The sequence below is a fragment of the Muntiacus reevesi genome, chromosome 1 (assembly GCF_963930625.1).
Source record: "Muntiacus reevesi chromosome 1, mMunRee1.1, whole genome shotgun sequence".
Lineage (NCBI taxonomy): Eukaryota > Metazoa > Chordata > Mammalia > Artiodactyla > Cervidae > Muntiacus > Muntiacus reevesi.
The window spans coordinates 248,806,030-248,820,804 of record NC_089249.1 but is presented as its reverse complement, the minus strand read 5'-3'; the positions used below and the strand labels follow the sequence as shown (position 1 = coordinate 248,820,804).

Sequence of the window (14,775 nt, the reverse complement as noted above, 5' to 3'; positions counted from 1 at the left end):
CTTATTAGGACACAAATCTCATTCATGAGTACTCCAACCTCACGACCTAATCATTTCCCAAAGGCTCCATCTCTTAATTCCGTCACATTGGGAGTATGCTTTTAAGATATAAATTTTGGGAGTGATGAAAACACTGTCTATAGCAGTGCCTATAGAAGTATCAGACTAAATAGTTTTAAAAACAAGAATTACTGCTAGAGACAAAGAAGGAACATTTCATGATGATAAAAGAGTCAAGTTAGGAAAATATAATATCTATAAAAATGGATATGCACCTAACAGTAGTTATAAAATACATAAAGAGGACAAGTATTTTGCAGTCTACACTCACATTGAATTTTAGCTACAACTTAGCTAACAACTAACACTTCTTGATTGCTTTCATGTGCTAGTCATTTAATCCTTACAACAACTTTGTGAGAAAGGTAGTATTATTATCCCACCTTATACCAAGTTAAATGATGGACCTACTAAGACAGATCTGTCTAACCCTTCACGCTTTTAACTACAAGAGTATACTGTCTTTCACTGTATGGAAATAACAAATTGTCTGCAGGAAGAAATAACTGACCAAGACACAGAAACTGCTGCGGAAAGGTAATAAGCACAGAGCTTACACGTTTCACTGTCCTGAGGAAAAAGTGACTTTAAATTCCCTTGCTACCAAGAATTAGGGCACCTGAAAGGAAGATGACACTACTTCAGAACATGTCATCAAGTCCCAGAGATCTGATCTATAAAGATTCTGAGATGTACGTTAAAAATAAACCTCTACCTCACTGTGAATCAGGGACTTGTACCACTGGTCTTGGGTTTTTCTTCTACAGTTAATCCAAGTTCATTTTCCAGTAAGTTAGCAAAATGGATTCCTTGAAGATGGATGAATTCAATCTGCAAGTACTTATTCTTTGAAAGTGAAAGTCACTCAGTCATGTCCAACTCTGTGACCCCACAGACTACACAGTCCATGGAATTCTCCAGGCCAGAATACTGGAGTGGGGAGGGTTTCCCTTCTCTAGGGAATCTTCCCAACCCAGAGACTGAATCCCTTATTCTGAGCCCTTACAAATATACAGATGCATGGGATCTTTTATTCTGTTTTCTAGAGAATTATTTTCTTGGGTCATAGAGTAAAATAATTTCATGACATGGGGCACAGTCCTTTATGAAAGAACTGAAATATTATACTGCAGAAAGCCATCTCCACAGCATGCTTTTATACTTTTAAAATAATTAATTCTCCAGTTATTTTAAAATTTTATTACTACTTAGATCTCTGGTAATCCAATCTGAGTCTAAATGAGGTTCTAATGCCACTATAACCTAAATTTAAACAATAATCTGACAAACAGGAAGAGGGCAAGCATTTGGGAAAGGAAACAAACTCAGTTAACACTAAAATATAACTAGATCATTGAGGCAAAGATGGACTTTTGAAACAGTCCTGGGACAAGTTGGTAGTTATTTGGAAAATGAAAAATTTGGAATTCTATGTCACACTACACATAAGAATAAACTCCAACTGGACTGCAGATCTAAATGTAAAAATCTAATAACTACTGGGGGAAAAACAGGTGAATTCCTCTTTAAGCTCAGTGTAGGGAATGGCTTTCTGTAACTCAGAATCCCACAAAATTTCAACTGACACAACTTTAGATATTGGTGTAACCTGGAAAAAATATCAGAAGGTGTTCAACCATTCCCTTATTAATCACAAAACAACCACTCTTCACTAGAGACCTTCTCGATGCAGTGGCTGGCTCGGGATATTTCCTATACTTTAGGTCAGTGAACAAAACATAAATACAATACCCTTGACTTGGAATTTACAAGTGTATATCCCTTCCATCATTATTAAATGATAAAAACTTGCATTAAGTACATTAAAAAAAACTTCTCTTAATTAAATAATTCTGTAGTGAATATGTGTTTATAGACAACAGGGAGAAAAACAAGAGGTTCACTATTTGCAGATTAATTTCCCTATTGTAAATCTATCAGCAGCTCTCTGCTTCCCCCTGCAGCTTTGTAAAGGAATTGCTACAAAATAAAACAGTACAAACTTTTAAAGCACAGTAAGCAGAGATCAATCTTATCTGGCTAAAAAAGAGGAATAAAAAAAGTTACATACTTGCTAAAGGGCTGGAAAGTGGAAGCAGAGACAACAAAACTTTCTGCTTCAGCCCTATTTATATGGGAAGAGGAAACCTTACCCTGAAAGGGCTAGATACACCGACATACAAATTATCCGGAAGGGAATGGTTTATCATTAAAAAGGAAACAGAAGCTTCAGTTTTGTTTTCTTTGAAATAAGACATCATTTGCTTTAGGCATTTGCTCTTTCCACAAGTCATTCTTATTAGTCTACTAGGAGCTTGGAGGGAGAATCTCTAGATTGCAGTTGGAGTTAGAACCTCTCACTAAGTCTTATCCTTCTGAGGAAAGACAACTGATCTTGGAAATAGTTTCCTGTTTCTTAACTCAGAAAATCCCATCTCCCAAAACTCAGTTCAACAGAAAAAATTTTCTTACTTTGGTACTGCTTAAATTCTGTCCACTCTTTTAATCTTTTAGAACCCTGAGCACAAGATCAAGGAAAAAAAAATCCTACTAGTAACAGTAAGTTCTTCTGATGTTAGATGGAGTCAGTATACTGGTTAGTCAATACTTCTCGTTTTGGAAGCTTAGTCATCTGCATCCATCTAAGCTGTCTTCCAAAATGCAGTCACAGTTCTACCTGAACCAAAATGACATGGAAAATAAGCCACAAGGATTTATTGTATAGCACAGGGAACTACATTCAATATCTTGTAATAACCTATAAAGAAATATAATTGAGAAAAAGTACAACTGAATCACCATGCTGTACGCCTGAAACGAACACAACGCTGTCAACCAACTAACTTCAATAGTTAACAAAGGAGGTTCCTGGCTGCTACACCTCACAATTCTGTGGTAGCAGACACCTCTCAGGGCTTTGCATGGTTAGCAAGGTTCCTGTGACTCTCAGACACAATTCAGTTTGAGAACCACTGATCTACACAACGAGATCTTCCTTAGTAAACAAAAGAAACACTGAATGCCATTTTAACTCTTTGATCAGCAAATAACTTCCAAATGTTTTAGAGTAAACGGCCCTTACTTCCCCTGGTTTAAGATCGGGATCAGAAATCTAAGGTCCCTTCCAGTTCTTAAATTGTAGGGTTTTATTTAATCACTTGTCAGCAGCATTCATTAAACTTGATACTGGTAAACGCTATGAAATTAATAAATATGGCAACCTTAGTTCAAAAGGATGCCCATTAGAAATGAAATAAAAGGGAAAGAACAAATCAGAAAGGGTTTTCTCATGAGGTTAACAGAATATGCAGGGCATTATAGAAAAGTTACTGAAAACTTTCTGGAAGCAACCAAGAGAACTGTTCCTGGTAAACATGCCCACAGTTAGAACAACACTGATAAGACTATGAAAACGATGCAATGGGGACTTCCCTGGTGGTCCAATGGATAAGATTCAGTGCTCCCAGGGGGCCTGAGTTCAATCCCGAGTCAGGGAACTAGATTCGACATGCAGAAACGAAGACCAGGCACAGACAAATAAATAAAACAAGTATAATATTTTAAAAAAATAATGCAATGAGGCAGGAGAAACATGGAAATCAAAAGGATAAAGTAATGTGGGAGTGACGGGGGAAAGACTAATAAAGAACTTCAGCACTAAACCAATAACTGTTCCTGGTTAAAGATTAAACAGCCCTAAAGGAAAAAACAATTCTTTACAATTTCAGAACCTAAGGAAAATGTTTTAAAATTGCAGAAACAACATGCCGAGTCCATGCTCACCAAGCAACAGACTTTTTGTAAATGAACTCGATGTGCAAACAACTGGCAACAGGGAACAAATCCGTTAAAAGGATACAACCTGCACTTGGGCTTAAAAATAAAAAACCTTTTTCATTTGCACACAAAAATGAAATCACCAGAGACCCGACAAACTCAAAAAGCCCTCCATCATCTGCCTAGTTTTAATGGGCATCACCAGCTACCCAGGAGTGAAAGCCAAGGAATCATGCTTATTTTCTGTCCAGCCCTCCCAACGGAATTCAGTATGTCTTGTCAACTCCTCCTCCAAAATGTATCCTGAAGCATTCACTTATCTTCACTCAATCCACAGTTCAAGCTACCATCATCTTTCACAGGCTACAGATTAGGCCCTAACTGGTCTCAGTGTTCTGCACCATCCCTGTCCTCATGACCAACAGAATACTCTTAATAAAATGTTAATAACTTTCATCTTTCCTCTGGCTTAAAATTACCCATCTGTTTTCCTACTGCAGTCAGAAAAAAATTAAAATTCCCTACTCACGGCTCCCAAGGTGTTCCATCAACAGACTCTAATTTATTACCCCATTCTCTTCCTTGATCACTTTGCTCCAGCTCCTGGCCCTTGCACTCCTTGCATGCTCATAAACTGTAGCCCGCCAGGCTCCTCTGTTCATGGGATTCTCCATGCAAGAATATTAGAGTGGGTTGCCATTCCTTTCTCCAGGGGATCTTCCTAACCCAGGGATAGAACCCAGGTCTCCTGCATTGCAGGCAGATTCCTTACCATCTGAGCCACCACGGAAGCCCATGCCAAGAATACATCAAGCTTACAGCTACCTTACAACCTTTACACTAACTGCTCCCTTTATATGAAATATTTTCCCATCAGATCCTCACACACTCGACTCCTTTCTCCCACAAAATCTTTCCTGAAATGGCACCTCTCCAGAGAAGTCTTCCCTGACCAACCAATTTAAAGTAGTCCTGCCTACATGAAGCAACCTAGATAAATGTCCACTGACAGAGGAATGTATAAAAAAGATGTGGTACATAATGGAATATTACTCAGCTATAAAAAGGAGTGAAACTGAGTCAGTTGTAGGGATGTGGATAAACCTGGCATCTGTAACATAGGGTGAAGTACATCAGAGAGAGAAACAAATACTGTATATTAACACACATATATGCAAAAAATGGTACAGCTGAACCTACCTGCAGGGCAGGAATAGAGACGCAGACATACAGACGGACGTGTGGACACAGAGGGGAAAGGAGAGGGCGGGACGAGCTGGGAGGGCAGCACTGACCTGCGTACATTACCCCGTGTGAAACAGCGGGAGCTGCTGCAGGGCAGAGCGGGCTCAGCTTGGTGCTCTGTGATGACCCCGAGGAGGGGTGGGGGGTGGGAGGGAGGCTCTAGAGAGGATGTACGTGCACAAATGGCTGACTCCCGCTGTACTGCAGAAACTAACACAATACTGTAAAGCAATTATATTCCAATCAAAAAAAATAGTCGGGCCCATCCTTCCAGGCCCCCTGCCTTTTTCATCTTATCACTCCCCCCACCTCCACCCATACCGCCCAACTAGAATATGAGAGATGAGTGTTTTATTCACCGCTGTATTCCTAAATGCCTCAAATAATGTGTGGCATGTGGAAGAAACGCAAAATATTTCTTGAATAAATTAATGATAAAATCTCTGAAATCTGTAAGATTACTGGTCCTCATGGGAGACAGAAAATCTTACTTACTCAGCTATTTAATGAAGGAAGACAGTGTGCAACGTTCCATGATAGTGGTCTTTTAGCGTGTGCGTAAGAACACCCAGAGAACTCCATTTTGATAAGCAGCCCACAAAAAATGATTCTCTTACATCAATACCACCACAAAGAAATATATTCTATAGTTTTTCAAACTATAAGCATCTTTGTATCATAATATTATTATAGTAATAATTCTCATCTGCTACCAGGTAAGTCCACTTCAGTAAAGCCTTTAAAAATCATCTATTTGCTTTGCAGATCTAGTACATCTCAAAGGTGAGCTAAAATCCCATCCCTCTGGGTAGTCATGTCTACATTTAGGTTTTCACAAATAGTCAAGATTGCTTCTGAAACACACACACACAGTGCTTTCTTGAAGAGATTTTGCTGGTTTTAAACAAACCTTAACTGCCTCTCCCTCCTCCATTACTCCTGATCTACGAGTTCTGTTGAGAATTGGCACCCACTTGAGCCTGGATCTTCTTCTCAGCCACAGGGCAAGTCAAGTCAGCTTGAATAACAGACTTCAGGTATTGATACTTGATATGTTTGGCAATACACAGATCCTATGATAGCAAATCTTTCCCAAATCCCCAAAGGTCAGCTTTATGTGCTTATTTTAGTAAAAAGTCTGCCCTGGTTATAAAGAATCGAAATTTTATTTATATACTCAAACTGGAGTTACTTTTTCTGATGTTGGTCATAAGTGTAACATATGCTTACCATAAAAAAAAATCCTGCAAACATTATAAAATTGTACTAAATATAAAAGAAAATTCTCCAATAACCACATCCTTCAGAGCTACTCACTTTTTATAATTTGGTGTATATGCTTCCAAGCATTCCTGTATAAGCATATTTTCATGTATAAACTATTTTCACACAGGTTTTTAACTTAAATCACTGACTGTTCTATAACCTCTGATAAAGAAAACACCTGCGTGTGTCTTCTACTCTCAACACTCAGAACATGTGCGGAAGTTTCTCTCACACCGAGCAACTGCAACTCTACAGTGGACAAGCCGGTGTCCTACACTTTAACTCAATTATGTCACTATCTACTGGAGACAGTGCCAGACCCCACAGGTTACGGGCTGAGTCCCACAGACTGGCTCCATCCCCACTTCAGATGCCAACTGCAAGTCCAGGCTGTCACTGCTGGGTTTTTTTTTTGGGTGTGTGTGTGTGTGTGTGTGTATATATATATATATTTTAAACTAAAGTATAGCTGATGCACAATATTATATGTTATAGAGATGTACAACACAATGATCCATGACTGTAAAGGTTATACTCCACTTAGAATTATTATAAAGTATTAGCTATATTCCCTGTGTTGTACGGTACACCCCCATAACTTATTCTATACACAGTAGTTTGTACCTCTTACTCCTCTACCCCTATACTGCCCCTCCTTCCTTCCCTCTCCCTACTGGTAACCATTGGTTTGTTTCCTGTATCTGCAAGTCTGTTTCTTTTTTGCTATATTCCCCAGTTTGTTTTATTTTTTAGATTCCCCATGAAAGTGATATCATACAAGTATCTGTCTTTCTCTGACTTCTCTCACTTAGCATAACGCCCTCTAAGCCCATCCATGATGTTGCTGTCACCTCTACTTTTGGCCCATGGGCTATAAATGGACAGCTTCCACAACCACCTCCTCAGGTTCAACTAATTTGCTAGAGGGGCTCAGAGAACTCAGAAAAAGAGTTAATTTATTAGATTATCACTTTATTATACAGGATATAACTCAGGAATAGTCAGATGGAAGAGATGCATAAGGCAAGGTTTGTGCAACCCTTCACACTGAGCTTCCAAGCTCTATGGATGTGCACCCTCTCAGCATCATGCGTGTTCACCAACTCTGAAGCTCTCTGAACTCCATCCTGTAGGGGTTTTTATGGAGCTTTCATTAAGTAAGCATGATTAATTAATAATCCAACCTTCAGCATCTCTTCCCTCCCCAGAGGTGGGGTGAAGTGGGGGTGGGGCTGAGAGCTCCAAAGTGACAACCAGACCTCATCCTTAGGGGTTTTCCCAAAGTCATCTCATTAAGTCACGTGTGGTTGAAAGAGCCTTGCTATGAATAACAAAATAACCTTTCATCTCTTTTCACTTAGGAAGTTTCAAAGGTCTTAGGAACTCTGCATCAGGAACCAGACAAACACCAAATACATATTTATTATAAATCATATTAAAACACCTGCTTAATTCATTTAACACTCAGGCATTAATCCATGTCAATATGAAGATTTAGCTCTTTTTAATGACTACGTTGTACACCACACATAAATATGCCAAAACTGTTTAAAGTAATACCCTCTGTTCAACATTATTTCTAGTTTTCTGAAATTATGCATGATCCTGCAATGTGGTACTTTATGGTACTCACCAGCCATGTGAGACTATTTAAATTAACTAAAATTTAAAAAACAATTTTTAAATTCATTTTGTCAGCTGCACTAGCCACATTTTAACTGCTTAACGGCCAGATGACTGTTAAAATGTGGTAGCCAGTGGCTACCATATTGGACAGTGGAGATATAGAACATTCCCATCATTGCAGAAGGTTCCATGGTAGCCCTGAACTAAAGAAATGCTCATATAAAAATTTGCTATCTGTACACCACAGAAATGATGTAGCAATTCAAACTCTCACTGTTAGTACATTAGTTCCTACTTCCTTTTCTTGTCAACATCCGAACAATGCTCTGATCTGAGAAATAAGATATGTTTTAATTTGCATTTAAAAATTATTACTGAGGCTGAAAGTCTTCCCATGTGGCCCTTTGTGTTAATTTTTGTTGTTGAATCAACTGAACTGCATCTACTTTCAAAGAATCAAGCTTAAATATATCCTTTTCCCAATGACTTATAAAACTAAACCTTATGTGCAACAAAGAGACATTTCTTCATCTCTTGAGCTGATTTCCTAATACTAATTTCACAAAGATATTTATCAAAGTATCATAAAAGAAAGCGAATACTACAACTGGTGTGAGCTACACAGGTATACACAGTTGTCAAAACTCAGTGAGTAGTACACATTAGAACTTAAACAGTTATACAACATGTAAATTATATCTTTATTTTTAAAAGGAAAAAAGTTTAAACGTATTCTGCTATTTAGAATATTTGACTTATAAGTAATAAAAAGAATTATTTATAATATTTATAGAACTTAAAATTTTCTGGCCAGGAGACAAAAATCTTTTGCTATAATGAGAATGGGAAGCATAGTATGTAACAAATCAAACCAATGGCATTGGAGAAAATTCACTATAGCAGGGCAAACTACATTAAGGTATCAGAAAAGCATTGCTAATATTTTAACATGGTCATTTCATATCTACACCAGTGTTATGAAAATTGAGCCAAACACTTTCTGGAAAATCATTTCTCTAATGTTACTGAATAATACTTGATTTAATTTTCTGAGCCGTTTCTGCTGGAGGTAGTTTATGAACTTGGCTCATTTTTGCCCTTTATCATTCTTCTCTAGTGGCACACACTAGCACAAAAGCTAACGCATGCCTGTCAAAACCAAAAGATTTGATCATGAAAAGTGCCTAAGATGCTTCTCCTCACTTCCTACTATGTCCCCGCCTCACATTAATACACTGCATGTTTACCATCTCAGCCCATCACTAATGCATCATAACCTGTTCAGCAAGTGAGTGCTTCAGAGGCATAAGCTACAAATCTCACTCATTTTCTCTGCAGACAAACTCAGATGTTATAGTACCTCTTTAAGCCACCTTGCTTATGAGATCAGAAGGAAGAATATATGGAAGACACCAAGCCTCTGTCTCCCAAAATAAATGCTTGCTCAGTCACTAGCCCAAGGGCAAAGTAGCAGGACAGTATACATTTTATTAGTGCATCTGCTTTGTAGGAAAACAGTTGTTTTTGTTATTAAATTCTGCATTATATTTTACTTTTGGAATCAAAGAGATCTGGGTTTGAGAAACAGTTCTGCTACTTAATAGATATGTGATTTCAGGCAAGTTACTGTACTGCCCTAAGCTGCTGTCTTATAGAGATGTTAACAGTATATGTTTCACAGGCATGTAGTAAAGATTAAATGAAAACACAAGCAACATTTTAAGCTTAGTGGTTGGCATATTATTGGTGCTTAACAAATGAGCTACTATCACACACAATTCTGTTCCTCAAGAACAAAATGTAAATAACACAGGTCCCAGTCACTGCCCTCTGTAAGTAAATCAACACCAGGATATTCAGGCAGTTATTTTTTTTGTTAACAAAGGATTAACAAACAGGCCACATGCCAAATTCTAAAGTCTGACCAAAAAATATCTATGACAGGAATTTCAGCAGCCAACCATCGATAAGGTCATTAAAGTTAAAAGGTATATATATAATAATCACACAAGATGAACATAAGAACTCAAAGTTCACAGAAGTGGAAACTTCTCTGCTACGCAGGCACACTCAATGCAGCCCCACCACGTCACTGATTTATCTCAGATCCATCATTACTAAAGCAATAAGGACACAGAAGGGCAAGTCACTTTTTACCACAAATGACACAATCTATGATATAGTATCAATCATATTTAGCACTGTAAAAAAGTTTACATGGCAAATCATGCACAATGCATAACATTTACCTTTTTCTCTTCATCTGGCATGTTCTTTTCCAGTTCCATTAGATATTCTTCATCTAGTTCAGAGGAATTCATATCATCCTCAGGTTTGTTCTCAATCTTGTCCACTCCTGGCTCCTCCGTCTCAAATGAGGCACTGGCGTCATGAAAGCACTCCTCCTCTCCCTGGTCCTCCTGGGGCTGGGCCTCGACATCCTTGAGCAGCTCGCTCCGGGAATGATGCTCTTTGGCACTAGATACTGGAGGGTTAACACACTCTGCTTCCTGGGGATCTGTAACTTTCAAACCAGTGAACAGATCCTCTGGAACCCTACAGTTCTCTGACTTATCCCCCATGCTGAATCAGTGAGGGAGGTGAAGCTGAAACTGCAAAAGAGAAAATAGGTTAGGTAATGCTATCTACCTGCCTATTCAATTCTAACTATCACATTTAAACAAACTTCTGCATCAAAATTCAAATCACATCCTAACTTATTTTCATTGATTCAATTATAAAGCCATATATAAAGGCTTTCATAAGCCCACAAATAATGCCAAATGTAATTATAACTGCTACCCTTTTCAAAACTTCTTACAAGCCAATAAGAGACACCGATTTTAATGTGATTCCTCCATCTTCTACTGCTCCCAGTTTTTCAAGGTTGCAAAAAAATGGCAGAAGCGAAAACAATGGCAAGAAAAACAACGCGTTTCTAATTTTTATTCAGAATGAACAACCAGGTCGTAAATAAGAGACTGTGACCTGTCTTCCCAGCATCACCGTACGAAGTTCAAAAATAAGTTTCTGGTAGAGCTCAACATACAATCCGTGCCAACAGAGCAATCATCAACTTCACCCACTTGCATGTGATACAGCCCACGCAGGTTACAGTGGAAGAGAGGCCTTGGCTCAGGTAGCCCTAATCAGGATTCCCGAAGGAGTCGGAATTAGCCATGAAAAGCGTGGTTCTTAACCCTGTATGCACAACGTTAACACTCGAAACGCTTTAGCAAGTATTGTTGACCAGATTATATACTCCACAGATTCTGATTTACTGGTCTGGCGTGGAGCCAGAGCATCTGTAGTTTTTAAAACGGCATCCCAGGTGACTTTCAGGTGCAGCCAATTGAGAACTAGTGCTGTAGAAGCTGAGTCAGACCGTCAGCAGCGCCACTCCTCCGGTCGCAGTAAAATCACGCCAAAGACCCTTGGGTTGCGGCAGAACCCGAATTCGCCCCTATCTCGTCCCAAGAAAACTTAAAACAGTACGATTTTAATACGGAGACTGTGCCTCCACAGCAACGTTTTGTTTTTCCCCGCTCCCAGGACTAGTATAAGAACGAAGGGTCTGAGGCTCCTGAGTTAAGGAGGGCCACCCCCACACTTTCCAAACGTTCCTCCCCTGGCTGTGTCCCTCACCGCCAAGACTACAGACTCATGTGGCTACTCACAGCTTCACAGTTCCTCTCGTCCTCACCTTCCTCGCCTCAGAGATCTCTACTTCCGCTCAGTCAGGTGCTCTTCCGTCGGCGCCGGTGAATAGCGTCACCGTTGGCAAAGCATCCTGGGAAATGTTGTAAAACCTCAGTGAGAGGGTGCGGCATTGTCGCTCTATGACGTCATTGTACGGACTGAAAATGAGAGATGGTTGCCATCTTGGGTTACGGCAAGACTCCGCGATACTGGGCTCTGGAGGAAAAAAGGAAGAGAAAGGCTGTTTCTATGGTGTTCCTTTTACTCCTCTCCTCTGACCTCTCTCATGCCAGCTGTGCTGTGTACAGAAGAGTCCTGAAGCATGAACTTTGTTAAAAATTAGTTTTCCCTACAGTGTTTCTCAAAGTGTATTTTTGTCGAAAGGGGTCTACAGCTAGATCAAAACAGTGTTGATAAGTTGTTAATGCCCTCTCCATCCTCCTCTCATGAATATACAATGAATTTTCCCAGAGGATATGTGTCCTGTGATAGCGCAATGGATTGAACCCAGGAGCGACGAGAATCCAGATGTCTTTTATTAAGCCAGAGATTTGCAAAAATGTAGGACAATGCCACTCTTCACTGTATATACATTTTTTGTTTTGGAAAACTTAGTTATCTATAGAAAGATTATTTATGTTAGCATATAATGGGTGTATTGTTTTAAGTTAATTAATAAACTAATATTACAATATTTTCAGTTATACGTAGAACCCACATAAAAGCTTTCCGTGGTCCTCAATAATATTCGAGAGTGTTAAGCAGTCCTGGAACCAAAAGCGAACTGTTGGCTTATACATTCATTAAAGAAATGTTTCAGTTCAGTTGCTCAGTCGTGTCCGACTCTTTGTGACCCCGTGAATCGCAGCAAGCCAAGCCTCCCTGTCTGTCACTAACTCCCAGAGTTTACTCAAACTCCTGTCGATCGAGTCGGTGATGCCATCCAGCCATCTCATCCTCTGTCGTCCCCTTCTCCTTCTGCCCCCAACCCTTCCCAGCATCAGGGTCTTTCCCAATGTTTCACTTCAGTTCAGTTCAGTCGCTCAGTCGTGTCGGCTCTTTGCGACCCCATGAATCGCAGCACGCCAGGCCTCCCTGTCCATCACCAATGTTTACTGAATGTTAATTAGACCCCAAGCATTGCCCGCTAGTAATACAGAACTGAGATATTCCTTTAAGGTAGCCAGATACATAACCAATGATAACAACAGAATATTGTTGTTTTCTATAATTCACAGAACCTACTGCAGAGTAAGCTGGAAGTGACCTTTTCAAGAAGGGTATCACATTTGCTTTTTGAATTTATGTCTGAATGAGGTTATACATACAGTTATGTTTTTGAGTAAATCAAAAGTTTTAATATGCCAAAAGTAAATATTAAAAATATATCAGAATTTTAGAAACCTTTTAATATTTTTTTAAATACAGTAAGACCTTAAAAAAGTTAAGTGGTTAGGTCTTATGATCTTTAAGAAGTCCTGTTAAATTCTGGGGTGATAGACTGTAAATTTCAGAGCAAACTAAGTACGTAAATAAATTCAACAGAAACATTACACATTTTTTACTAGCTGTCCAATTTTGGATGATAGTTCTAGTAGCTAGCCTTTATTGATTACATGCTTATTAGGTGCTATATGCTGTGAAAAATGCTTTAGGTGGATGATTTGATTATTTGAATCCTAATTCTAGCTCTGCCGTTTGACTAGCTGTGTGACATTGGGGCAAATTACTTAATGCTTCTAAGCGTAATATATAAATGTACCTCATATGTAAAAATTGGGATGGAGCCAAGGGAACATTTCATTCAAAGATGGGCACAATAAAGGACAGAAATGGTATGGACCTAACAGAAGCAGAAGATATCAAGAAGAGGTGGCAAGAATACACAGAAGAACTATACAAAAAAGATCTTCATGACCCAGATAACCACGATGGTGTGATCACTCACCTAGAGCGCAAAGTTAAGTGGGCCTTAGGAAAACATCACTCTGAACAAAGCTAGTGGAGGTGATGGAATTCCAGTTGAGTTATTTCAAATCCTAAAAGATGATGCTGTGAAAGTGCAGCACTTAATATGTCAGCAAATTTGGGCAACTCAGCAGTGGCCACAGGATCAGAAAAGGTACGTTTTCATTCCAATCCCAAAGAAAGGCAATGCCAAAGAATGTTCAGACTACCGCACAATTGCATTCATCTCACACGCTAGCAAAGTAATGCTCAAAATTCTACAAGCCAGGCTTTAATAATACGTGAACCGTGAACTTACAGATGTTCATGCTGGATTTAGAAAAGGCAGAGGAACCAGAGATCAAATTGCCAACATCCATTGGGTCATAGAAAAAGCAAGAGAGTTATAGAAAAACCTCTATTTATGCTTTATTGACTACACCAAAGACTCTGACTGTGTGGATCACAACAAGCTGGAAAATTCTTAAAGAGGTGGGAATAACAGACCACCTCACCTGCTTCCTGAGAAATCTGTATGCAGGTCAAGAAGCAACAGTTAGAACTGGACATGGAACAACAGATTGGTTCCAAATTGGGAATGGAATATGTCAAGGCTGCATATTGTCACCCTGCTTATTTAACTTCTATGCAGAGTACATCATGAGAAATGCTGGACTGGATGAAGCACAAGCTGGAATCACGATTGCCAGGAGAAATATCAATAACCTCAGATATGCACATGGCACCACCCTTATGGCAGAAAGTGAAGAAGAACTAAAGAGCCTCTTGATGACAGTTAAAGAGGGGAGTGAAAAGTTGGCTTAAAACTCAACTTTCAGAAAACTAAGATCATAGCATCCGGTCCCATCACTTTGTGGCAAATAGATGGGGAAACAGTGGAAACAGTGTCAGACTTTATTTTGGGGGCTTCAAAATCACTGCAGATGGTGACTGCAGCCATGAAATTAAAAGATGCTTGCTCCTTGGAAGAAAGGCTATGACCAACCTAGACAGCATATTTAAAAGCAGAGACATTACTTTGCCAGCAAAGGTCTGTCTAGTGAAAGCCATGGTTTTTCCAGTAGTCATGTGTGGATGTGAGAGTTGGACTATAAAGAAAGCTGAGCGCCGAGGAATTGAGGCTTTTGAACTGTG

At 39.2% G+C, this 14,775-nt stretch overlaps 1 protein-coding gene across 3 annotated transcripts in view; it reads right to left on the bottom strand.

The window, feature by feature from the left end:
• The window catches only part of TTC1 (tetratricopeptide repeat domain 1), a 48,663-nt gene extending 36,921 nt beyond the window's left edge, over positions 1-11,742 (bottom strand). For 2 of the 3 annotated variants that reach the window (XM_065919029.1, XM_065919026.1), the window contains exons 1-2: positions 11,652-11,742; positions 10,224-10,586 (exon numbers count right to left, since the gene is read on the bottom strand). In XM_065919029.1, the coding sequence (XP_065775101.1) occupies positions 10,224-10,556 (333 nt within the window). In that variant the 5' untranslated portion in view covers positions 10,557-10,586; positions 11,652-11,742. The remainder of the gene's footprint in view (positions 1-10,223; positions 10,587-11,651) is intronic. The other variant, XM_065919028.1, reaches the window with a different exon arrangement.
• Positions 11,743-14,775: the final 3,033 nt, after the last annotated feature.